Source organism: Balaenoptera borealis (assembly GCF_965194805.1).
Source record: "Balaenoptera borealis genome assembly, chromosome: 16".
NCBI classification, from domain to species: Eukaryota; Metazoa; Chordata; class Mammalia; order Artiodactyla; family Balaenopteridae; genus Balaenoptera; species Balaenoptera borealis.
The window spans coordinates 88,473,223-88,500,616 of record NC_138872.1 but is presented as its reverse complement, the minus strand read 5'-3'; the positions used below and the strand labels follow the sequence as shown (position 1 = coordinate 88,500,616).

At 51.2% G+C, this 27,394-nt stretch overlaps 1 protein-coding gene across 3 annotated transcripts in view; it reads right to left on the bottom strand.

Moving 5' to 3' along the window:
* Window positions 1–24,975, bottom strand: part of ADAP1 (ArfGAP with dual PH domains 1) — a 66,428-nt gene extending 41,453 nt beyond the window's left edge. For 2 of the 3 annotated variants that reach the window (XR_014235810.1, XM_082360621.1), the window contains exon 1: window positions 24,663–24,971. Coding sequence is in view for 2 of the 3 variants with exons in the window: in XM_082360621.1 (XP_082216747.1) it covers window positions 24,663–24,744 (82 nt within the window). In the remaining variant the exon portion in view is untranslated. Of the gene's footprint in view, window positions 1–24,662 lie in introns of all 3 variants that reach the window. The other variant, XM_082360622.1, reaches the window with a different exon arrangement.
* Between the last annotated feature and the right edge of the window lie 2,419 nt (window positions 24,976–27,394).

Genomic DNA, 27,394 nt, shown 5'->3' with positions numbered 1-27,394 from the left:
AGCAGGAAGCTGGTGCCTTTTTAAAAAGCTATGGTGATAAGACACTGTCACACATTCACTAGAAAGGGCAAAATTTACAAGACTGGCACCACCCGGTGTGGACGAGCGTGCAGAGCACGGGGTTCTCAGACACTGCCGGCAGGAGTATAAAGTGGATCAACCCACCTTGGAAAACGGTTTGCAGTTGCTTACGTAACTAAACATGTATCTCTCCTATAACGCCGCAATTCTACTCCTCGGTATTTACCCAAGAGAAATGAAAATGTGTCCATAAAAACTTGCACATCCAACAATATGTAAGAAGTACAAAGACTGTAATCAGCCGGGGTTTATACCAAGGATGCAAGGCTGCCTTAAAATGCGAAAACCAATCAGTGTAATTCACCGTATTTGCAGATTAAGAAAGAAAACACATACGATCATCTCAATAGATGCAGAAAAAGCATTGGACGAAATGTAACACCCTGATAAAACTTCTCAGAAAACTAGGAATAGAGGGGAACTTCCCCAACTTGATAAAGGGCATCTGTGAAATACCTACAGCTGACATCATACTTAATGGAGAAAGGCTGAATGCTTCCCCGCTAAGACGGGGAACTAGACAGGAATATCTGCTCTCTTCACTTCTATTCAACACTACCCTGGAGGGAACAGTGGATGTCTAGGGTTGGGGTGATGTGAAGAATGGGGAGTGATGGCTAAAGTGTATGGTATTTCTTTTTGGAATAATGAAAATGTTTTTAAATTGACTGTGGTGACAGTAGCCCAACTCTGTGAGTACACTAAAAAACACTGAATTGTCCACTTCAAATGGGTGAATTGTATGGTATATAAATTATATCTCAATAAAGCTATTAAAAAATTTAAAACAAACAAACATAAACACTACACAGGAGGTTCTGGTCAGTGCAGTGAGGCAATAAAAATAAATAAAAAGGGCTTCCCTGGTGGCTCAGTGGTTGAGAATCTGCCTGCTAATGCAGGGGACACGGGTTCGAGCCCCGGTCTGGGAAGATCCCACATGCCGCGGAGCAACTAGGCCCGTGAGCCACAACTACTGAGCCTGCAAGTCTGGAGCCTGTGCTCCGCAACAAGAGAGGCCACGACAGTGAGAGGCCCGCGCACCGCGATGAAGAGTGGCCCCCGCTTGCCGCAACTAGAGAAAGCCCTCGCACAGAAACGAAGACCCAATACAGCCAAAAATAAATAAATAAATAAATAACAATTTTAAAAAAAAAGAATATTTAAAAAATAAATAAATAAATAAAAAGCATCCAGATTGGAAAGGAAGAAGTAAAATGGCTCTTATGCATAGACAACATGCTTATCTATATAGAAAATCTGCTGGAGTCTACAAAAACACTACTAGAACTAACAAACAAGGTTGCAGGATACAATATAAATATACAAAAATTAGTCGTATTTCTATAAACCAGCAACAAGCAATCAGAAATTGGACATTTAAAAATACAATTACATTCTGGAGATGGTTGCACAACAATGTGAATGTTCTTAACACCACTGAACTATACCCTTAAAAGAGAGTAAAATGGAAATTTTTATGTTACGTATATTTTACCACAATTTAGTATTTTTGAATACCACTTACAATAGCATAAAAAAATATTAAATACTTAGGGGTAAATATGACCAGATATGCAAAACAGTATGCTGAAAACTACAAAATATTGCTGAAAAAATTAAAGACCCGAATATGTGGTGAGAGGTGCTATTCTCATGAGTTGGAACACTCTATATTGTTAAGATGTAAACTCTCTCAAATTAATCCATAGATTCAGTGCAATCCCAATCAGAATTCCAGCAGGATTTTTAGAGCAGAAATTAACAAGCTGATTCTAAAATCCGTAGGTTAATGCACCAGACCTAGAAGAGCCAAACCAACTTTGAAAAAGAACAAAGATGAAGATTTTAGAATTTATTTTAGAATTTATTGCAAAGCCACAGTTATCAAGATGGTGTGGTATCAGCAAAAAAACAAATAGATCAACGGAACAGAATAGAGGGTCCAGAAATAGGCCACACATGTGTGGACAACCAATTACTGACAAAGGTGTACGGGCAGTTAAGTGGAGAAAGAATAATCTTTCAACAAATGGAGCTGAAACAGGTATCATCTGCAAATATTAGACTTCAATCCAAACCTCCCGCCATATACAAAAAGTAATTCAAAATGCATCAGAGCACCAAATATAAAACCTGAAACCATAAAGCTTCCAAAGGAAAACAGGAGAAAAATCTTTGTGACCTTGGGTTAGGCAAAGACTTTTTAGCTATAACACTAAAAGCAGACCCCTTTTTTTTTTTTTAATTTTTTTAAATTTTATTTATTTATTTTATTTTTGGCTGCGTTGGGTCTTCGTTTCTGTGCGAGGGCTTTCTCTAGTTGCGGCAAGCGGGGGCCACTCCTCATCGCGGTGCGCGGGCCTCTCACTATCGCGGCCTCTCTTGTTGCGGAGCACAGGCTCCAGACGCGCAGGCTCAGCAATTGTGGCTCACGGGCCCAGCTGTTCCGCGGCATGTGGGATCTTCCCAGACCAGGGCTCGAACCCGTGTCCCCTGCATTAGCAGGCAGATTCTCAACCACTGCGCCACCAGGGAAGCCCCAGACCCCATTTTTTTAAAAAAAGGTATATTGCTTTATCAGAATTTTTTTAAAATCTGCTCTTTGAAAGGCACTAGTCAAGGGAATGAAAAGGCGAGTCACACTGGGAGAAATTTTGCAAATCATGCACCTAATAAAAGGTTTGTGTCCAAAGTGTATAGAGAACTATTCAAACTCAGTAATAAAACAAACAGCCCAATTACAAAAACAGGCAAAAGATTGCAACAGGCACTTGACGGAAGACGGCACAAGGAGGTTACTCCCCCTCATACGTCACCGGGGAAGCAGGGCTGACCGCGCAGGACCCGCGGTGGCTTCTGGGGTGACGGCGGAGCCTTCCCCACACTCCAAAGGGGGCGTTTTATCCCCTGCAAGTCACACCTCCATAAAAGTGAAGTTCAGAAAGATGTTTGTGACTGCAGCCCCGGACCTGTCCCAACAGACTGGAGAAGCAGGAAGGTCAGGGCCTCCGCCCCCTGCGTCCTGCCCCGAAGGGCGGGCAGGCACCTGCTTCCTCTCGAGGGGTGCGCCCCCCAGAGTGATGTCCAGCTGGCGACCGGGAGCCACGTGGGCCGATCCAGAGGCCTGGCCTGTCCGGGGCCCCCTCCAGATCCTCACACCGGCCACGGTGTCCTCGGGAGTCAGCGCCTGCCGCCCGGCCTCCTGCCGGTCCCTTCAGCCGCTGTAACAGCTCTGTGGCCTGAGCACATTCACTGCGCAATGACTGACCACGCTACCTCGCCGCTCCTCACCGCTCCCTCTGAGGCTGTATCCTGTCGTTAGTCCAGTTCTACACAATAAGGCAAAAAAGGCCCAGAGAGGGTCAGATGGTGCCTGAGGTCACACAGTGGCAAAGCTGGGATCGGACGGCAGGCACGTGTCTCCCACCCTCCACCCCGGAACCACCTTCCCGGTTCAAAGAAGGTGGGTGCGAGGACGTGTACGGGTGGCCCACGGGAGCCCCAGCCCAGCATCCAGGCTGGTGAGGAAGCCTGCCCATCATCTCGGGAGGTGACACCCCCGCTGCCCCCTCCTGGGGCTCCCCCAGGGGCTGGCGGGAAAGGCAAGAAGATGGTTTGAAACAGGTTTGAAGCAGGAGGCGTCCTGACCCCAAGCCTAGCCTGTGCACTGCAGTTTGGGAAGCCCATGGTCCCGGCCTGGCGGAGTCCCCCCAACCCTGCCATCACACGTGGCACCACGGCAAGGCCACCGGGAGAGGAGAGGCCTGCCTCTGCTCGGGGGAGGCACCGGCTGCTCCCCCCCTCCCCAGCGCACAGTGGGCCTGCAGTGCCCCCGACGCACGGGTCACCCGTGGCTGGGCTGAGTGCTTGTCTGTCCTCTGCCCTGCAAATTGCTGCAGAAATCCTAAAGGCAGCGAGAGGGCACCAGTCCAGGGCCCGCGGCCCAGCACACAGGCCAGCCGCTGCTCTCAGGACTCACCGTCCCCGGAGGGCCGGTCAAGCAGCACACGCCGGGAACGGCACCCCTGGGCGCCGGGCCTTTGGGCCCCGGGAGGGCTTGCCAACCAAGAGCCCCTGTTTTAAGGAAGGATTCAGATCCTGGGAGGCGAGTTCTGGAGGTGACTCTGAGCAACAGTTTAAGGTCTCTGGGGTCAGGCAGAGTGACTGCCCCCAGCCCCCCCAAAGCCACCAAAGCAGTACGTGGAGACCAGTGGGGTGTGCGGGCCCCTCGCCGTGGCCCTACAGGCCAGGACAGTCTCCTGTGTGTCCATCTGGCTGATGAATGGATTAACTCTTCCTGCGCTGTGCCTGCACTTCAGCTAATCGGTAATTCACTTGACCCCAGCCCCTCCCTCCTCCCGACAAAAGCCTCTCAGCACAATCTCGGGCAGAAGGGCCGCCCTGGCCTGTCCACTGGGGATGTCGTCCCTGAGGCCGAGGACCTCCGGGATGGGCGCGTGTGCACGCGTGCAGCGGGGGCGATGAGGGGCTGGATAAGGATGAGGGGCTGGATAAGGATGAGGGGCTGGATAAGGGCTGGCAGGAGGTCCCCCAAGGGAGGGGGTGGGTGACCTTCAGCTTTCCTAGTGGACAGGCTGTTCCCGCAGGCTTCCCTCCTAAGCCGCTGGGGCGTGGCCAGGTCCACCCCATCTGCACAAGGCCCCCTCCCCCATCAGGGCCAGGAGACAGGCACAGGGCTGGGGTGTCCGTGTATATGCGAAAGCCCCACACTCCTGAGCTCAGAGCCCCTGGGGTGGAGGGGGACCCACGGCGGGAGGCGAGCTGGTCAGGGTACCCCAGCACCAGGACCCCCTTAGTCCCGGGCAGGAGGGCCTCACACCTGGTCCGGGCTCCACTCTGGCTGCACCCCGTCCCTGCGGGGCCAGGGGCTGCCGAGCCGTCCAGAGCCTGCCCTGCCCCTCTCTGTCCACTTCTGAGCACCCAGGACTCAGGGATTCCTTGCCCAATGGCCTGGGCCACGCGGTGGCCAAGGGCATGGGCTGGTGTGGGTGGAGCGCATGGGGCCCTGCAATAGGAGGGGGCGGGAGAGGGGCCAGGCCTGAGTCTCCACGTGCACTCCTGCCCCAGCCCCGCAAGTGTCAGGGCTGCTCTGTGCTTCTCCAGGCTCCTGCCGCACCCTCTCCGAATCGGGGTGACCGGACCTGCCGCCCAGCAGACCGCTCCAGGCTGCCAGCTTCCGCCCGGCTCCTCTCCCCCCAGCTCCGCACCCGTCCTCTGCCCTCCCTCTGCCCCTGCGCTGCCCGGCCTTCTCCTAGGGCACTCTGAGTGACTCAGCCCCCTGACTACTGCCGCCTCCGGGAGCCGGACCGAGGCCAGGTGAGACACGTCCTGGGGCTGAGCCAGCAAGAGCAGGTGTGTCCCTCGGCCAAGGCCCAGCAGGGCGAAGAGGGTGTGCAGTGGGACCTGTCAATGGAACGGTGGGTCTGGCCGAACCCCGTGGCCCGGCTCCAGGGACCTCGGCCCCCGCAAGGCAGAGGCCCAGCAGTGAGGAGGGCCGAGTCCTGCTGGGGACAGCCAGGCAACTGGCTCTGGGCAGAGGGCCCAGTGGCCGCCTAGGGGCCCACAGCCTGTGCCCACCGCCCACCACAGTTACTCACCTGCTGGGGCCGCCCCCTCCCCACACGCACAGCACCCGCCCTTCGCCTCAATCCGGGCCCCGCGCCCCGTTTCCACTGTTGGCGCTTCCCAACACACAGTGCAGCCTGGGCTGTGTTTATCCTGTCTCCCGCTGGAACCTAAGCTCCGGGAGGGCAGGCAATTGGCTCTGTGCCTGGTGGTTCCCATCACCAAAGACGGCACCCTGCATACAGCAGGCGCTCAGTGAATACCTGTGGCTCACACCTTCTCCTCTCTCCCCGCCCCGGTGCCCAGTACACTGAGAGGCAAGCACAGGACCCAGCCTCACGCCGCCTCCCCTCCTGAGCCCTCCCCACCTGCCTGGCCTAGTTCCCTTTTCTCTCCCGCACCGTCCTTCCCCAGCTCTCCCATCACTCCGGCCAGCGCCACGCACACTGCCAAAGTCCCTCTCTTGGCCCCGAGGTGCCTTCCAGACGCCCCCCATCCCTCTCATCCCCGCCGCTCCACCACCCCCATCGCAGACCCCGTTGGCCTCCATGGCACTGACCCCCTCCTTCCTGGACCAGGCAGCATCTGGCCAGGCCGCCCGCCTCCCAGGGGTCCTCCTGCCTTCCAGGCCGCGTGCGTACCCCTCCCCGCCAGGCACCCTCCCGGCATCTCATCTGGTCTCTTGGCTGTGAAAACTGTACTTTGAGCTAGACGGAGGTGGTGGTCACGCAACCTGGGGATGTTCTGAATGCCACTGAACTGTTCACTTCTTTTAATGGTCAATTTTACGTTGTGTGAATTTCACCTCAATTAAGAAAAAGGAAGGGCTTCCCTGGTGGCGCAGTGGTGAAGAATCCGCCTGCGAATGCAGGGGACATGGGTTCGAGCCCTGGTCTGGGAAGATCCCACATGCCGCGGAGCAACTAAGCTCGTGCACCACAACTACCGAGCCTGCACTCTAGAGCCCATGAGCCACAACTACTGAGCCTGCGTGCCACAACTACTGAAGCCCATGCGCATAGAGCCTGTGCTCCGCAACAAGAGAAGCCACCGCAATGAGAAGCCCGCGCACCACAACGAAGAGTAGCCCCCGCTCGTCACAACTAGAGAAAGCCCATGCGCAGCAATGAAGACCCAACGCGGCCAAAAATAAAAATAAATTTAAAAATAAATAAATAAATAAATAAAAAGAAAAAGGAAAAGAAAAGGAAACAGTCATACCCCTTCAGCTATTTTCTGCCCAGTCTCTACCCCTGCCCTCTTTCCTCCAGAACTTCCCCGGCGCCAGGCTCGCGCCTCCACTCCAGGTCTGTCGCGGCCTCTAAACCAGCCCCTGGTCCCCAGCCCGCATCCCCAGGGCCGGCCGCACCCGGCGACGGCGTCTCACCCTTCCTTCAGCCTCGGCTAAAAGCCAGGGCGCCCTTGTCCCTCCCCGTCCTTCACCCCCACGCCCCATCTGCCAGCAAGTCCTGCTCCTCAAACTTCAAAATGTATCCAGGACTTGGTCATTTGTCACCACAGCACTGCCACCTCCGGCCTGGAGGATTCGGGAGCACCCTGTCTACCTGCTTCCACGTCGCTTCACCGCCTCCGACCCTCCCTCCCGCTGAGGCCGCGCGTGCGCCCCAGGTCACCTCTCAGCTCACGCCTCCTGCTCTGGACACACCGGCCTCTCAGCGTCTCCCTCCGTCAAGCAAGGCTCACGGCCGGCCCAGGGCCACGGCAGCTGGCGGGCCCACCCGCCTCCGGAGGAGCCACGCCCCCGGGTGACCCTGGTGCCCGTGGTTACCCACCTGTCCCCTCGTCACACCCCAGTAACACCCTCCTCCCAGTGACCCCCACCCAGACCCCAGCCGCACCCAGGGCCACACCCTCACCCTGTCACTGCAGAAGCCGCCCGCCCCCACCCAGGGGCCCTGTTCTGACCCACCTGCCCTGCACCTTGAGAGCACAGACCCCGCGTCTCCACTGCCCTCCCTCTGCTGCCCAACGCAGGCCACCTCTCCCCCACCAAGGTCTCGCCCGGGGGGGCCCCACGTGCAGGGAAGGGCCTGGCCACGTACAGGTGCGCAGGTTAACCCAGGGCCACGCATCACGGGGACATCCGAGGGCATCTGGCCAGGGCTCCCCTTCCCGGGGCTTCCCCCACCAGAGCCACTGCTTCACCCTCTCCTCCCCGCCCACCTCCCCCACCTCATGCCGGGGGACAGAGGCGCCCCCGCCGCCTCCTGTGTGGTCCTGGTCCCGCCTGTGTCCACGGAGGTCTCGGCTCCTTTCACACGGTGACTCCAGGTACTGCCGCCAGCTCCCACCATCCCGCCCCGCCAGCCAGCAACCCCTGAACTACCCCGCCAAGGGTCAGTTCAGTTTGCTCTCTTCTCTGATCCCCTCGCACGCAGGCGCCCCCTCCCCTTTGTTAACAGCTGTCTTCACGGGGGTCTCCACCCTCCCCGGTGGTCCCTCCCCATCTCCTCTGCCGGCTCTGCTTCTGCAGGGGGTGCTCAGTGCCCACACCTGTCCTCCATCTCCCCTCCCCCGGGACCCCAAAATGTGGGTCAGGAGCTCCCCACCAAACCCACCCCAAACCCGTCATTAGGCGAGGTGACCCTTGCACAAGGTGACCCCACGCGTCCCCTGTGGTCCCAGAGCCTCCCTGCATTCAACCCCCCGGCCTCCTGCTCCCTAAAGAGGCCAGGCCTGCACCCAGGCATCTGGGCAGCTGTTCCTACAGTCCAGAATGCTCCTCCTCCGGATTCCTGCAGGCCCAGCTCCTTTTCACAATTCAGGCCCCAGACGGCCCATCATCTTCCCTGACCGCTCTTGACGGGGCAGCCAGCAGTGGTCATCTCTGCACTAGCCCCCCTCCGCCTGTCCCGTCTCTGCATGGGGTCACTTGCTCATCATCCGCCTCCCCCACAGAATGCAGACGCGTGAGCAAACAGCCCGGGCGACGGCACAGGAAGGCGCTCCTACACACGCACGGGATGGAATAAGGGGGCACCCGCACTGGAGTCTGGCGTGGGCGGCCAACTGAAGGCTTGGCCCTCACAGGCCTCTGGGTCCGTGGGCAGAGCCGCGCAGCCACGAGCCACCTCTGCAAAGCGGCGGGATGCCGCGGCCCAGGGTCGGGGGCCAGGTGAGACTGGCTCACTGCTGTCCACCTCTGTGCCTGGACGGAGTGCCCATCCCAGAGAAGATTCTGGGAAGATGGCTGGGTAGGAAGCACCAGAAACCTCTCTCCCCACCTGGAAAACAACGGTACTGGCAGAATCTGACTGATGTAACAAGTTTTGAACTCCAGAGCCTGTTGAAGTCTTACAACTTCCAGGGGACAACTCGGACATAAATTGCAGTTAATTCTGCTCGATTTTAGCTCTGAGCGCAGCAGGCCGCTGGGCATGTGCCCTAGGTGCAGCTGGCACTCAGTTCACAGGAGCCAGGGTGAGGAAGGACCTTGTCCCTCAAATGTTCGGGATCTGTGCTCTGATTGCTGCTTCTGACCACAGACGTGCAGAAAAAGGGGGAGACAGCCCTTGCTGCAGACCCTCCCCCTGCAGCTCAAGACCGCCCAAAGACTTAAAGGGCCAGCACCAGCTTTCCCCCTTCATCTGTGCTTTTCCCCTTTTGGGAGCTACTCATTAAAGACTAGGACATTCAGAAACAACTGCATATATGAGTAAAACTAGAAAGTGACCACGCATGACCAGAGAAAGGCTTAGAAAAGACCTGAGAAGACATTAAATTCACTCCTCAGGCTGATCCACAGCACAGACACAGCCTATAACAGCCAGGGGGAAAAAACCAATTACAAAATAATAGCAAACCCTGCGGAAGGGGCAGAATCTGATTTCCAGAGGTACGTACCATATTATTAGATTCAAATACCCAGTGTTCAACAAAAAACACGAGGCACACAAAGAAACAGGAGAGTATGGCCTATCCAAAGGGAAAAATAATTAAACAGAATGTGTCCCTGAAAAAGACTTAATGACAAATATACTAGACAAAGATTTTATAGCACAGCCTTAACTATGCTCAAAGAACAACAGGAATATGCGGAGAAAGTCAAGAAAACAATGTATTAATATAAACAAAGTAGAAATATCAATAAAGAGAAAGTAAACTAAAAAGAAATAAACAAACAGACAAAAAACCTGGAGCTAAAAGTACAGCTGAAATGAAAAATTCACTAGAGAGATTCAAAGGCAGATACGAGCAGGCAGAAGAAAGAATCAGTGAACGTGAAGGTATGAGAATAGAAATTATTGAGGCTGGGGAGGAGAAAGAAAAAAGACTGAATAAGAGTGAGCAGTGCCTAAAGGACCTGTGGGACATGACAAAACAGACCAACATATGCATTATGGGAGTCCCAGAAGGAGAAGAGGCAGAGAAAGAAACATGCAGGAGAATATGTGAAGAAATACTCACTGAAAACATCACAAATTTGATGAAAGACATGAATATAAACATCCAAGAAGCTCAACAAACTACAAGGAAGATGAACTCAAAGAGGCCCAAACTGAGAAACATTATAATCAAACTTTCAAAACATAAAGAATCTTGAAAGCATCAAAAGAGAAGCAACTTGTCACATACAAGGGATCCTCGAATAGATTATGAACAGACTTCTCATCAGAAACGTTGGAGGCACAAGACAGCCAATATATTCAAAGTGCTCAAGGCAGGGGGGGATCTCTTAACAAAGAATCCTCAATCCAAGCAAAACTGTCCTTCAAAAGTAAGGGGGAGAGAATTCCCTGGTGGTTTGGAGGTTAGGACTCCGTGCTCTCACTGCCGAGGGCCCAGGTTCAATCCCTGGTTGGGGAACTAAGATCCCACAAGTCATGCAGTGCGGCCAAAAAAAAAAAAAAAAGTAAGGGGGAAATGAGGACATTCCCAGATAAACAAGAGCTGAGGGAGTTTTTGACCACCAGGCCCGCCTGCAAGAAATGCTCCGGGAGTCCTGCAGGTGAAATGAAGGAACACTAGATGGTACCTCAAAGCCATGTGGAGAAACAAAGAGCTCAATAAAGGTAAATACGTGGGCTATTATACAAGCCAGTATTGCTGTAACAATGGTTCGTAACTTTTTGTTATCTACATGATTTAAGAGACTAATACTTTTAAAGGAAAAAACATTAATGTAAAAGCTGGCATTACTGTAACTCTGGGTTGTGACTCCAAACCTTGTTTTTTACATACTTTAGGAGATACTGCATTTAAAATAGTTAGTAGTTTATGTTTTAGGGCACACAATGTATAAAGGTATCATTTTGTGATATCAACAACTGAAAGAGGTGGAGACGGAGCTATAAAGAAGCAGAGGTTTTGTATGTTATTAAAGTTAAGCTGCTATAAATTCAAATTAGAACGCTATAACTTGAGAATGTTAAATGTAATTCCCATGGTAACCACAAAGAAAATAGCTATAGAATATACACAAAAAGAAATTAAGAAAAAAATTAAATATTTCACTAAAAAAATAAACATAAACTATGACAGGAATGCAGGAAAGAAGGGACAAAATATCTACAGGGCATATAGAAAACAAATAGTACAATGACAGAAGTAAGTCCCTCCTTATCAGTAACTACTGTAAATGTAAATGTATTAAACTCCCAATCAAAGACAGAGATTGCCAGAATGGCTAAAAACACATCATCCAACTGTATCCTTTCTCCAGGAGACTCACTTGAGATCCAAAGTAACACACAGGTTGAAACTAAAAGGATAGAAAAAGATATTCCATGCAAACAGTAAACAAGTTAGAGGAAGAGTGGCTACACAAAACAGACTTTAAATCAAAAAAGGCTACAAGAGACAAAGAAAGACATTATATATTCATAAAGGTTCAATACAGCCAGAAGATGTAACAATTATGAATATTTACATAGCTAATGACACACCATCAAGATACATGAAGCAAAAACTAACAAATTGAAGGGGAATATAGGCAATTCTACAGTAATAGTTGAAGATTTCAATATTCTACTCTCAATAATGGACAGAAGAACCAGACAGAAGTAAGGGAACAGAGGACTTAACACAATAAGCCAACTAGACCTGACAGACACACAGAGAACTCTCCACCTGACAGCAGCACACACATTCTCACAAGTGCACATGGGACATTTGGCAGGACAGACCATACCTTAGGGCACAGATTAAGTCTCAATAGATTTTAAAAGATAGATATCATACAAAGTATCTTTTCTAACCACCACGGGATGAAGTTAGAAATCGATAACAAAGAAAACTGTAAAATTCATGATTTTGTGGAAATTTAACAACACGCTTTAAACAACCAATGGATCTAAGAAGAAATCACGATGGAAATTAGAAAATACTTAGAGATGAATGAAAACAAAAACACAACATATTAAAACTTATGAGATGCAGCAGAAGCGGTGCTAAGGGGGAAATTTATAGCTATAAATGAGGACATTAAAAAAAACAAGAAAGATCTCAAATCAGTAACCTAACTTTACAACATAAAGAACTAGGAAAAGGAGAACTAAACCCAAAGCTAGAGGAAAGAAGAAAGAAAGAAAGATTAGAGCAGAGATAAGTGAAATAGAGAACAGAAAAACAATAGAGAAAATAAGTGAAGCCAAAAGTTGGTTGTCCAAAAAGATCAACAAAATTGACAAAAATTCAACTAGATGGACTAAGAAAAGAGAGAAGATTCAAAATACTAAAATCAGAAATGAAAGTGGGATGGACCTAGATATTATCATACTAAGTGAAGTCAGAAAGAGAAAGACAAATACCATATGATATCACTTACATGTGGAATCTAAAATATGACACAAATGAACTTATCTACAAAACAGAAACAGACTCACAGACGTAGAGAACAGACTTGTGGTTGCCAAGGGGGAGGAGGTTGGGGGAAGGATGGCGTGGGAGTTTGGGATTAGCAGATGCAAACTATTACATATAGGATGGATAAACAACAAGGTCCTGCTGTACAGCACAGGGAACTATATTCAATATCCTGTGATAAACCATAATGGAAAAGAATATGAAAAAGAATATATATATACACACACACACGCACACACACACACATAAAACTGATTCACTCTGATGTACATTAGAAACAAACAGAACACTGTAAATCGACTATACTTCATATAAAAAAATAAACTTAAAAAAAGAAAGAAATGAAAGTGGGGCTATTATTACCAATTCTACAGACATAAAGATATTATAAGAAAGTACTGTGAACAACTGTACACCAACAAAGTGGATAACCTGGATGAAATAGACAAATTCCTAGAAACACAAAACCTACCAAGACTAAATCAGGAAGAAATACACAATCTGTACAGACCTATAACTAGGAAGGAGATTGAATCCACAATCAAATTCCCCAAACAAAGAAAAGAACTGGACCTCACGGCTTCAATGGCAAATTCTACCTCACATTTAAAGAAGAACTGACACCGGGGACTTCCCTGGTGGCACAGTGGTTAAGAGTCTGCCTGCCAATGAAGGGGACACAGGTTCGAGCCCTGGTCCAGGAAGATCCCTCATGCCGCGGAGCAACTAAGCCCGTGCGCCATAACTACTGAGCCTGTGCTCTAGAGCCCGCGAGCCACAACTACTGAAGCCCACGTGCTTAGAGCCCGTGCTCTGCAATAAGAGAAGCCACTGTAATGGGCAGCCCAGGCAGCACAACAAAGAGTAGCCCCCGCTCGCCACAATTAGAGAAAGCCCGCATGCAGCAACAAAGACCCAACGCAGCCAAAAATAAATAAATTTATTTAAAAAAAAAAGAAGAAGAATTGACACCAATTCCTCTCAAACTTTTTTTTAAAAAATTGAAAAACTGAAGACGAGGGAACACTTCCTAACTCATTCTATAAGACCAGCATAAACCTGATACCAAAGACACTATAAGAAAACCACAGACCAATGTACGTTATGAACATTGGTGCAAAAATCCTCAACAATGGGCTTCCCTGGTGGTGCAGTGGTTGGGGGTCCGCCTGCCAATGCAGGGGACACGGGATCAGGTCCTGGCCCGGGAGGATCCCACGTGCCGCGGAGCAGCTGAGCCCGTGTGTCACGGCTGCTGAAGCCCACGCTCTGGAGCCCACAGGCCACAACTACTGAGCCCGCACACCTGGTGCCCATGCTCTGCAACGGGAGAGGCCACCACAGTGAGGGGCCTGTGCACTGCAGCGAGGAGTGGCCCCCGCTCGCCGCAACTAGAGGGGGCCCGTGTGCAGCAACGAAGACCCAACGCAGCCAAAATAAATAAATAAATTAATTAAAATTTTAAAAAAGTCCTCAAAAAAATACTATCAAACTAAATAGAAACAGACTCAGAGACATACAGAACAGACTTGTGGGTGCCAAGGGGAGGGGGCCGGGGAGGGTTGGAGTGGGAGTTTGAGATTAGCAGATGCAAACTATTATATACAGGATGGATAAACAACAGGTCCTAATGTATAGCACAGGGAACTATATTCAGTATCCTGTAATAAACCATAATGGAAAAGAATATGGAAAAAAAAGAGTGAATGGTTAAACCTGGGTAATGGGTATATTTGTATATGTTTGAAATATCCATAATAAAAGGCTTTAAAAAGTTTAAAAAGGGCTTCCCTGGTGGTGCAGTGGTTAAGAATCCGCCTGCCAATGCAGGGGACACGGGTTCAAGCCCTGGTCCGGGAAGATCCCACATGCCGCGAAGCAACTAAGCCCGTGCGCCACAACTACTGAGCCCATGTGCCACAACTACTGAAGCCCACGTGCCTAGAGCCCGTGCTCCGCAACAAGAGAAGCCACCGCAATGAGAAGCTCGCACACCGCAACAAAGAGTAGCCCCTGCTCGCCACAACTAGAGAAAGCCCACATGCAGCAACGAAGACCCAACACAGCCAAAAATAAATAAATTAAAATAAATAAATTAAAAAAAAAAAGTTTAATAAAACACTATCAACCTGAATTTAGTACCATATTAAAAGGATTATATACCATGACCAAGTAGGAGTTATTCCTGGAATGAAAGAACAGTTCAACACATGAAAATCAATCAATGTAACACATCACTTAAACGGAATAAAGGGGGGAAAAAACCACATGATCATCTCAACTGGTGCAGGAAAAGCATTTGAAAAAAGTCAACACTTTTTATAAAAACAATCAACAAGAAAGAAATAGAAGTAAACTAACTCCACATAATAAAAGCCATATATGAAAAACCCACAGCAAACATAACAGTCAATGGTGAAAGACTGAAGGCTTTTTTTTTTTTAAACTGTTGCTTTTTTTTTTTTAATTAATTTATTTATTTATTTATTTATTTTTGGCTGTGTTGGGTCTTCGTTTCTGTGCGAGGGCTTTCTCTAGTTGTGGCAAGCGGGGGCCACCCCTCATCGCGGTGCGCGGGCCTCTCACTATCGCAGCCTCTCTTGTTGTGGAGCACAGGCTCCAGATGCGCAGGCTTAGTAGTTGTGGCTCACGGGCCTAGCCGCTCCGCGGCATGTGGGATCCTACCAGACCAGGGCTCGAACCCGTGTCCCCTGCATTGGCAGGCAGATTCTCAACCACTGCGCCACCAGGGAAGCCCAAGACTGAAGGCTTTTCCTCTAAGATCAGAAACAAGGCAAAGTTGCCCTCTGCACCACTTTTGTTGAACACAGTACTGGAACTTCTAGCCAGAGGAATTAGGCAAGAAAAAGAAATGAAAGTCATCCAAATTGGAAAGGAAGAAGTAAAATTATCTCATTTGCCAATGATATGATCTTATATGTAGAAATTCATAGTGACTCCACAAAAAAGCTGTTAGAACTAATAGACGAACTAAGCAAAGCAGCAGGATTCAAAGTTAACACACACACACAAAAAGTTGCATTTCTATATATACAGAACAATTTGAAAAGGAAATTACAAAAACAATGCCATTTACATTAGCATCAAAAAGAATAAAATACTTAGGAATTATCTTAACCAAGGAGGTGAAAGACTTGTACAATGAAAACTACAAACATTCCTGAAAGAAATTAAAGAGGACATAAATAAATGGAAACACATCCCATGTTCATGGGCTAGAAGATTTAATATTGTTAAAATGTCAACATTACCCAGAGTGATCTAAAAAGTCAATGCAATCCCTATCAAAATCCCAAAGACTTTTTTGGCAGAAATAGAAAAACCCATCCTAAAATTCATAGGCAATCTCAAGGGACCTCCAAAGCTACAGTAATCAAAACAGTGTGGTATTGGCATAAAAACAGACAAATAGACCAATGGAATAGAATACAGAGCCCAGAAATAAATCCTCACATATATGGTCAAATGATTTTTGACAAGGGTGTCAAGATCAATCAATGGGGAAAAACAGTCTGTTCAAGAAATGGTGCTGGAACACTGGATATCCACATGCAAAAAAGAATACAGGTGGACCCTTACCTAACACCATGTACAAAAATTAACTCAAAATAGATCAAGAACATAAATGTGAGACCTAAAACCATAAAACTCTGAGAAGAAAACATGGGACAAAAGCTTCATAACACTGGATTTGAAAATGCTTTCTTGGCTATGACACCAAAGGGCACAGGGAAGAAAAGAAAAAAATAAGCAAATTGGATTTCACGAAAATGAAAAAAAATTTTTTTTTTTTGGTTGCGCTGCACGGCTTTGTGGGATCTTAGTTCCCTGACTAGGGATTGAAACCAGGCCCTCAGCAGTGAGAGCACTGAGTCCTAACCACTGGACCACCAGGGAATTCCCTCATGAAAATATTTTAAATTTTGTGCATCAAAATATACTATCCATCAAGTAAAAAGGTGACCCACACAATGAGAGAAAATATTTGCAAATCATGTATCTGATAAGGGATTAATATCCAGAATACACAGAGAACTCTCAAAACTCAACAACAACAACAAAAACCAAACAACCCGGGGCTTCCCTGGTGGCACAGTGGTTGAGAATCCGCCTGCCAATGCAGGGAACACAGGTTCGAGCCCTGGTCTGGGAGGATCCCACATGCCGCGGAGCAACTGGGCCCATGAGCCGCAACTACTGAGCCTGCGCATCTGGAGCCTGTGCTCCGCAGCAAGACAGGCCACGATAGTGAGAGGCCCACGCACCGCGATGAAGAGTCGCCCCCACTTGCCGCAACTGGAGGAAGCCCTTGCACAGAAACAAAGACCCAACACAGCCAAAAATAAATAAATTAATAATAAAAAAAAAAAAACCCAATTTCTAATGGGTAAAGAATTTAAAAAGACATTTCTTGGGGCTTCCCTGGTGGCACAGTAGTTAAGAATCCGTCTGCCAATGCAGGGGACACGGGTTTGATCCCTGGTCTAGGAAGATCCCACATGCCGTGGAGCAACTAAGCCCGTGCGCCACAACTACTGAGCCTGTGCACCACAATTACTGAAGCCTGTGCACCTACAGCCCGTGTTCCACAAGAGAAGCCACCGCAATGAGAAGCCTGTGCATTGCAAGGAAGAGTAGCCCCTGCTCACCGCAACTAAAGGAAACCCGTGCACAGCAACGAAGGCCCAAGGCAGCCAAAAATAAATAAAATAAATTAAAAAAAAAAAAAGACATTTCTCCAAAGAAGATATACAAACGGTCGATCAGCACATGAAAAGATGCTCAGCGTGACTAATCATTAAGGAAATGCAAGTCAAGACCACAGTGAGAGACCACCTCACACCCATCAGGACGACTACTATCCAAGAGACAGAAAACAGCAAGTGCTGGTGAGGATGTGGAGAAATTCGAACCCATGTGAACTGTTGGTGGGTATATAAAATGGTACCGCCGCTTTGGAAAACAGTACAAGATTACTCAAAAACATAAAAATAGAATTACCAAGTGACCCAGTAATTCCACTTCTGGGTATATACCCAAAAGAACTGAAAGCAGAGTCTTGAGATGTTTGTACACCCATGTTCACAGCAGCATTATCCACAATAGTTAAAACGTGGAAGCAACCCAAGTGTCCATCTGTGGACGAATGGATAAGTAAAATGTAGTCCCTTCATACAATGGAATATTATTTGACCTTAAAAAGGAAGGAAATGGAAATCAAAAGAGAGCTAGGATAGCTATACTTAGAAAAAATACTCAGAAAAAATAGGCTTTAAGACAAGTACTGTAATAAGAGACAAAAAAGGTCATTACGTAATGATAAAGAGGTCAATCCAACAAGACGGTATAACATTTGTAAATATTTAGGTACCCAACATAGTAATACCTAAAGCTGTAAAGCAAATATTAACAGACCTAAAGGGAGAAATAGACAGAAATACAGTAATAGCAGGGGACTTTAAAACCCACTTTCACCAATGGTTAGATCATCCAGACAGAAAATCAACAAGGAAACACTGGCTTTAAACAACACATTAGACCATGGACTTAACAGACGTACATAGGAAATTCCATCCAGAAGCAACACAGAGTACACGTTCTTAAGTGCACATGGAACATTCTCCAAGACAAATCATTTGTTAGGCCACAAAACAAGTCTAATTTAAGACGTCTGAAATCACATCAAGCATCTTTTCTACCCACAATGGTATTAACCTAGAAGTAAAAAAACTGGACAACTTGGAAGAAATGGATAATTTCCTAGAAACATGAAACCTACCAAGACTGAATCATGAAGAAACAGAAAATCTGAACAGACCGATTACTAATAAGGAGATTGAATCGGTAATCAAAAACCTCCCAACAACCTAAAGTCCAGGACCAGAAGGCTTCGCTGGTGAATTCTACCAAACATTTAAAGGAGAATTAACACCAGTCCTTCTCAAACTCTTCCAAAAAACAGAAGGGAACACTTTGAAACTCATTTTACAAGGCCAGCATCACCCTGATACCAAAACCAGACAAACACACCACAAAAAAGGGAAGTTATAGGCCAATATCCCCGATGAACAGAGATGCAAAATCCACAACAAACTATTAGCAAACTAAATCTAACAATGCACTGAAAGGATCATATGATCAACTGAGATTTATTCCAGGGATGCAAGGATGGCTCAACATCCCCAAATCAGTCAACGTGACACACCGAATGAAGAATAAAAATCATACGTCAGGAACAAGACAAGGAAGCCCGTCTTGCCATTGTTATTCAACAAAGTATTGGAAGTCCTAACCAGAGCACACAGGCAAGAATAAGAAAGAAATGGCATCCAAATAAGAAAGGAAAAAGTAAAACTGTCACTGTGTGCCGATGACAAGATATAAAATATGGAAGACCCTAAGACTCCATCAAAATGTTAGAACTACTACACGAATTCAGTAAAGTTGCAGGATACATAATCAATATACAATAATTTGCTGTAATTTCCTTATACTAATAAAAAGAACTAGCAGAAAGAAAGAAAGCAATACATTCACGATGGCATCAAGAAGAATAAAATACCTAGGAATAAATTTAGCCAAGGAGGTGAAAAACGTGTACACTGAGAACTATAAGATACTGATGAAAGAAACTGAAGAAGACACAAATGAATGGAATTATGTTCTGGGCTCATGGATTGGAAGAATTAATACTGTTAAAATGTCCATACCCCCCAAAGTGATCTACAGATTCAGTGTAGATATCTACAGAAATCCCTATCAAAATTCCAATGGCATTTTTGACAAAAACAAACCATCCTAAAATTTGTATGGAACCTCAAAGAAGCCCAAATAGCCAAAGCAATCTTGAGAAAGAGGAACAAGCTGGAGGCATCATATTTCCTTATTTCAAACTGTATTAGAAAGCTATAGTAATCAAAACAGTATGAGAAAACAGTATGGCATTAGCATAAAAACAGACACACAGATCAGTGGAATAGAATAAACAGCTTAGAAATAAGCCCACACATATATAGTCAATTAATTTACAACAAAGGAGCCAAGACTATACAATGGATAAAGGACAATTTCTTCAATAAATCGTGCTGGGAAAACCAGACAGCCACATGCAGAAGAATGAACTGGGACCACTATCTTACACCATACACAAAAATTAACTTGAAATGGATTAAAGACTTGGATGTAAGACCTGGAACCATAAAACTCCTAGAAGAACATAGACAGTAAGCTCTTTGACGTCGGTCTTAGTGATGATTTTTTGGATTTGACACCAAAAGCAAAGGCAATGAAAGCAAAAATAAACAAGTCGGACTAAAAACCTTCTGCACAGCAAAGGAAACCATCAACAAAATAAAAAGGCAACCTATGGGAGAAAATATTTGCAGATCATATATCTAATAATGGGTCAATACCCAAAATACATAAAGAACTCATACAATAGCAACAAAACGAAACAAAACACTTCAATTAAAAAACGGGCAAGGCCTCTGAAGAGACATTTTTCCGAAGAAGATATGCAGATGGCATGGTATATGAAAAGATGCTCAAATCACTAATCAGAAGGGAAATGCAAATCAAACCCACAATGAGGTATCACCTCGCACCTGTTAGAATAGCCATCATCAAAAAAAGACAAGAAATAACAAGTGTTGACAAAGACGGGGATAAAAGGGGACCCTTGTACACTTGGGTGACAATGTAAATTGATGCAGCCACTATGGAAACAGTATGGACGTTCCTAAAAAATTAAAACTAGAGCTTCCATACAATCTAGTAATTTCACTTCTAGATATTTTACTGAAGGACATGAAAACAAATTCAATAAGATATCTGTATCCCCATGTTCATTACAGCCTTATTTACCATAGCTAAGATATGGATGATTGGATAAAGAAAATGTGATATATAATATATGAATATTATTCAACCATAAAAAAGAAGGGGGGCTTCCCTGGTGGCGCAGTGGTCGAGAGTCTGCCTACCAATTCGGGGGACACGGGTTTGAGCCCTGGTCTGGGAAGATCCCACGTGCCGCGGAGCAACTAGGCCCGTGAGCCACAATTGCTGAGCCTGCGCGTCTGGAGCCTGTGCTCCGCAACAAGAGAGGCCGCGATAGTGAGAGGCCCGCGCACCGCGATGAAGAGTGGCCCCTGCTCGCCGCAACTGGAGAAAGCCCTCGCACAGAAACGAAGACGCAACACAGCCATAAATAAATAAATAAAATTAAAAAAAAAAAAAAAAGGAAACCTGGCCATTTGTGACAACATGGATGGATCCTGCGGGCATTATGCTGAGTAAAATAAACCAGACAGAGAAAGACAAATACTGTATATGCAATCTAAAAAAAAAACCAAACCCCAAACCAAAAAAACCCCAAACTCACAGATACAGAGAACAGATTGGTGGTTGTCAGAGGTGGTGGGGGGGGGTTGGGTGAAATGGGTGAAGGGGGGTCCAAAGGTACAAACATCCAGTTACAAAATAAGTGAGTCCTGCGAATGTAACACACGGCACGGTGACTACCGTGAATAACACTGTGCTGTATATTTGAAAGTTCCTAAGACAGTAGATCTTAAAGGTTCTCATCACAAGGAAAAACTCTGCGTGATGAAGGATATTAACTAGACTTACTGTGGTGATCATTGCTCAACACGTACAAATACCGAATCACTATGCTGTACACCTGAAACTAATATGACGTGACAGCCAATTATAACTCAATTTTTTAAAGAAGGTAGGAAATTCTGACACCTGACACAACATGATAAACATTGGGGACATTATGTTCAGTGAAATAAGCCAGACACAAAAGGACAAATACTGTGTGATTCCACTTATGTGGGTCAAATTCATAGAGACAGAAAGTGGAAGGGTGGGGGCTGGGGAAGAAGAGGGAGTCAGTGTTTAATGGGGACAGAGTTTCCATTTTGCAAGATGGAAAGAGCTGTGAGATGGGTGGTGGTGATGGTTGTACGACAATGTGAATGTACTTAACACCACTGAGCTGCACACTGAAAAATAACTTTTTTGTATATTTTACCACAATGAAAAAACAATTTAACCCAAAACCCAAGTGGGCTGCTGCCCCAGGGAGCAGGGACTGTCTGCCCAGCCCACTCCTCAGCAGCCCACTGCCAACCACGCTCTCAGGGGACCCTCTCCCAAACTAAGCCAAATTCCCGAAATTCCTCCCTGCCCAGGTTTACAGCAATGTCTGAAAATTCACCTCTGCCTTGAAGCCTTCCAGGGTTGAGTGAGGACCTCCCGCTCTGAGTTCAGCCCCTTGGTTTTGCAGGCAGTTGCTCCAGTCCTGGCAGAGCTGTGAGGACGGGCCCCCAGGGCCACTCATACCCAAACACCCCCGGTCCAGGAGCAGCAAGGTCTCCACACCGCCGTCCCAAACCATCCGTCTTCTCAGAAAGCTCTCCTTAACGAGCCCAGACCTCACCGCCAATCAGAAGGCCCACGTGCGCTCAGAGGTGGTTTTGCCTGGCGCTCTAGGCAATCCCAAGGTCCAGGTGACATGCATCAAAGCCCCACAAAACGATCACCCACACCTTAGCCCAATGAAAGAGCTGAGAGGCCATGTCCTTCTTGGGCATCAGACCTGAGCTTCAAAGGTGACACTGTCATTTGTCCCAACTAGGCAGGTGACTCAGAGGAAGTAAGAGGCACAGCCCCCTACCCACACCCCCCAAGGTTGAGGACCCCCCACACTCCGCCAGGCCTGCAATGAGAGCAGCCTCTCTGGAAGCTGTTAGACAAGGCCCTGTGTTCAAGGGCAGGGGGCTCGCTCTTGGAGCAGACAATGGGAGGGTCTGGGAGCAGTTCCCATGGGGGCTGCAGCCAACCCCAGACTGCGTTCCTCGCAGCAGCCCTTGCATGGCCAGCTGTGAGGTCTGCCCAGATCTGCTCCCCAAACCCTGTGCCTGGTGGTTAGGGGGGCCGGGGACCACCCCGTGTCCTGTGGTGCAGAGTGCAGGCCGTGGGGACCCTCACCCTTGAGGCGCCCAGCTCCTGGTGGGCTGCAGTTGAGAACAGCAGCCATGAACCAGTCCATGTGACAGTGTTCTGTCCCCCCTCCAGCCCCCATCAATGCCAGAGTGGGCCCGAGTTGCCTATCTGGGCCACAGCAGGGATGGGAGGTCCCAGTGACACCCCACAGTGGCACAGAATATGGACGGACCAGCGGGGCTCCAGCAGAGACCATGGGCGGGCATCACATGAGGGTCACGGGAGGTCAGGGCAGCAGGAGAGCCGGTCTGCCTTTGAGGCCCCATGTCCCCTAAGACAGCTCAAGTTCTCAAGGCCTCAGTTTCCCCAGCTGTAAAATGGGGGCAACAGCCCGTATCTTGTCTGCTCCTCAGGCTGCCAGACAAGTTGAGGCAAGATGCTGAGGTCATGGACCAAGTCCGAAAAGCAGAGACGGGCCCGAAGCCAGGGAGAGCCGGCCGCTCCCGATCCCCTGTACCTGCTGGAGGGCCACGCCCCTGGACCGAGTGGGTGGGTGGGCACGGCAGCTGCAGGGCCCACCACGCCAAGGAAGCTCACTGTCCCTCCTGCCAGGTAGGCTCTGGGTCCAAAGAAGCCCCCGCTGGGCAGGGTGGCCAGGAAGGAGAGGGCCGGGGCCAGCTCCCCGCTGCCCGGGCCCCCCAGGCCAAGCCTGAGAGCAGACCGTGCTGACCGCCCTTCCTCACCAGGCTGCTCCCTGGCACGGCCGCTCTCCTGACAAGTGGAAATACAGGTCTGGGAGAGGGAGGTGGGGACGGCGGAACGGGCGGGAGCAGGCGCGGAGGGGACGGCACTCCCGCCTCACTGCACGGCCGAGGCGCGGCGGGCCCTCAGGGCGGCGGGGAAAGGCCCTCAGCCTGCCGCCCCTCTGGGACACTCCAGCTCTGGCGTGGCCTCTCGAAGCCACACTGCAGCTGCCCAGCAGATGCCCAGCACTCGGCGGGGGCGGGGGCTGCGCCGGAGACCCCTCCCAGCCCAGCGGGCGAGCAGCAGAGGAGAGCTGGGGGGGGTGTCCTACTTGCGGGGTGTCCAGAGACTGTGTGTCTCAAACAGGAGTCTCAGAACAAATGCAGAGTCTTCCCACCTTCCCCCCCGGGGGCTCGGCCACTCCCCGCTGTGCTGGGCTTGTTCTGAGGGGCTCAGGCTAGGAGCCCCCAGTGGAGCGCCCCGTGTGTCCCCGCAGAGCCTGGGGACAGCCCCTGAGCTGAGCCGCCCTCCCTGCTGGGGGCCTGAGCAGGTGAGCCTCTAGGGGCTGTTCCAGCCCCCACCGCAGCGAAGCCGCGCCAGGGGCCGCCAGCCCAGAAGCAGGGTGCCGCCGGTCCGAAAGCAAAGCCTTTTCTCCTCCTGCCAATCCCAGCACACGTAGCCCCAGGGCTCTGGCGCCTTGGAAATCACCCCAGAGCGGGCACCACCCAGGAGCAAAGTCTAGGAGATGCCTTCTGGGAGGATGGGATGCAGGTAGCCTAGCGCTTGTTCCGAGCTGCACCTGCCCCCCTGCCCCACCTGAACTGGCCACCTGCCCCAGCGCAGTGAGGCCGGGTGGGGGAGGGGCGCCCGTTCCCACGGAGTCCACGTGGAGGCGGCAGGTGCTTCCTCCCCCTGCCGCCGGGTGCAGGGCTAGAGGGGGGCTCCAGGCGGGGGCCCATGACGTCACCCGCAGGTGGGGGGGAGGGCCAGGTGGACCCCCACACCCACGCACAGAGGCCCGTGGCCCGTTTGTCCGTCCCCTCCCTGCAGCCGGTCGCCCGCCGCGATTTCCTCTTTCTTTGCGGAGCCCCAGGTTTCGCAAGGCGGCGGCGGTCCGCGGGTGACAGCGAGACACGCAGCCTGGGGGAGGGGAGGCGGCAACACAGCCGCAGGCCAGGGGCCGTGGGCGGGCAGGCGATGTCCGGGTCCCGGCAGGTGCCCTCGGGCCCGCGCCCCACCCGAGCGGGGACCAGGCTGCGCTGCCCGCGCCCCCCACCGCCAAGCAGGCGCCGCAGCACCCCTCCCCGGCCCCGGGGCTGGCATCCAGGCCGGCACCCACCCCGGGCTGCATCCACTCGGGCCCTCCCCCACGCGGGCCGGCCACTACCCCGCCCGCACCCACCCAGGCCCCCAGCTACCCCGGGCGCAGCCAGCGGGCCCGCACCTACCCGGGGCGCCGCAGTCCGCGCAGCGCGCGTTCGCCGGCCGCTGCAGCAGCTCCAGCACGGCCTTCCGCCGCTCCTTGGCCATGGCCGCGTTGCCGCCCCCCGCGACGCCGGGTGGGGAGCGTCCGCCCCGCCGCGCTACGGCCCCGCGCAGGCCGCCCGCCGCCGCCGCCCCTGCGCCATCCTGAGCAGCTCAGCCCGCGCGCCGGTTCCGCATTCCTGCCGCCCGGCCCGGCTCCACCGCCGCCGCTCTCGTCGCCGCCGCGGCAGCCGAGCGTGTGCCGGCGCGGGGCCCGGGGCGCACGGCGCGCTCTGGCCGGCGCGGCCCGCGGGCGGCCCCCAGCGGCGCGGGCGGGCGGGCAGCCTCCTCCCGCGCCGGCCAGGCGTCCCAGCCCGCGCGCCCGGCGTCCCAGCCCGCGCGCCCGGGAACCCGCCCGCGCGCCCGGGGACCCGCCCGGGGAGGTCTGCCCGCCGCCGCCGCTGCCTCCGCCCACCCTATCCCAGCGCAGCGGCCCACCTGCCCGAGCGAGAGGCCACCAGCCACAGTGGTGGGGGGCTTGAGGGAACCGAATAACCACAGGCCTCGGTGGGATCATCCTTCGGTCATTTGGGCCCCAAAAGCGCCTGGACACCTACTGTGCGCCCAGGGGGTCAGCGCACCAGGTCCAGTGGGCACGCTGGGAATGCCTGTTGGAGGGAGTGGTGCGTGCCCAGTGCTGGGGGCCGGGGCTCACACCATCCCTGCCCTGGGAGGAGACGGCCGGCAGGTGACAAGGCCCCGTGAGTGTGGTGGGTGCTCAGGCCGGAGAAGGGCCCCCGCCGTCCACCCAACAGGGACAGGACAAGGGGTGGGCCGCGGTGCTCCCAGTAAAGCCCGTTTTGAGTCAGGAGGCCAGGACCCAGACATGAGGGTAACGTGGGGAGGGAGGGAGGTGATGTGCCCCTGCATTTTTTCAAATTCTTTTCATTTTCTTCTTAAATTATGAATGCAACGATGCATCTTGTTAAAAACAAATTGAAACAGTACCAGACTGAAAAATGACAGCATCTCCCCACCTCCACCCCCGCCCTGGCAACTGTGAGCCAACCATTGTTAACAACCATTAGCATCCTTCCAGAATGGTCCTCGGCCTGTTAGAACACCAAGGGCGTCCCTATTCCTCTGGTCTGCTGCTGGGGGTTTTGGGTTGGTTTATTTTCACTGAGTAAACCGTATATACCCCTTTCGAGTCCATACATACAGATCTACCCCTTTCTTTTCCAATGGCTGCGTTCTACTCAGAGCTGGACCATGACTTGTTCCCCAGTGCCTGGCTGAGGGGCGGGCATTTTCCATCTGCTGGGATCACAGTCGGACGCTCTGCAAGCGTCCCGGGTGGGTCCACAGCCGGCAGTGGCACCTCCGGGACAAAGGGAAGAGCATCCCAACTGGTGACGGGCCTGCCACCTCGCCCTCCGTGGAGGCTGGGCTGGCGCCACTCCACCAAGGCCTGGCCCCTGCCCGGCCCCCAGCCGCCCACCCTGCCCAACAGCAGGGATGCGGCCCTTCTAGGGCCTTGTGGGAGGGATGGGTGGCATTTTCATCTCTGGGTCCCTGTGCCAGGGTCGGAATCTGCCACACAGCAGAGTGGAGCACGTCGCTTAATGAAGACAGGCTGACGTCAATCACAACAGCTACTCCACCAACGGCACCAGGCATTAGGTCAGACCCCTCACATGTGTTTTCTTATTTAATCCCCATTTACAGATGGGGAAACTGAGGCACAGAGCAGTTCAATCACACCCAAGGCCGCACGTGGCTTCTAGGTGGAAGTACTGGGATGAACGCACAGCTCGGAAACAAAGAGACACCCCACCCCTCAAGCAGGGCAGGGTTGCTGAGGGGCCAAGAGGGACAGGGAAGGACAGGGAGGGGCAGGGAAGCTAGAGGGGCCTCGGAGGAAGGGCAGGTGCGGGGCAGGCAGGGCTGAGCACACAGCCACGCCCTGTTTGGTGGTGGGTTGTTCACCTTCTCTGTCTTTTCATCCAGCTAAGGAGGTGATGACACTGTCCAGGTAGGCAGGAGGAAGTGAGAATTCAAGAAGAGGCGTCAGGTCATGAAACAGACTCTTAAAAGAGGAGACAGGCAGGTCCAAGATCTGCAGCCCCCCGCCCCGGCGCCCAGGCTAGAGTGAAGGCACGGGGTGCAGTGGGGCTGGGGTGCGGGGCTCAGGACTCACAAAATTCAGAAGGTGACAGGCAGCCCAGGGTGGGCCACACCCAGACAGGGGCTGGCCCAGGGTCCTGGGGCTGCTGGGAGGTGCTGGGGGCCAGACCCCGGGGTCCCCGCATGGCCCTGGGGGTCCAGCTCCTGTCCTGAGGGGGATGGGGATGAAGGAGAGTGACCACTCTGTCTGCTTTTGGGGGGGGCACACGAGGGTGAGTGGGGAGACAGCTGTGCTTGCCTGGGTGTAGGGGACGAGAGATGCCCAGGACTCAGGGCCTCGTGGCCCAAGGAAGGTGTTGGGGACGGTGGGGCCACCAAAGCCCACAGAAGATCCAGGGAGGGGTCCACTCCAGGGCTGGGGACAGAGTCCAGGGCAGTCGATGGCGGGGCGGCTGCAGCGGGTGGGCCACCCAGGAGGGGGCCGGGCAGGGGAGAGGGGCCGGGGCCCGCTGGGCACCAGCACCAACGGCCTGGGCAGAGGAGGGCCGTGCGGGAGGTGGGGAGATGGCCACGAAGACGGGCGGTGGGG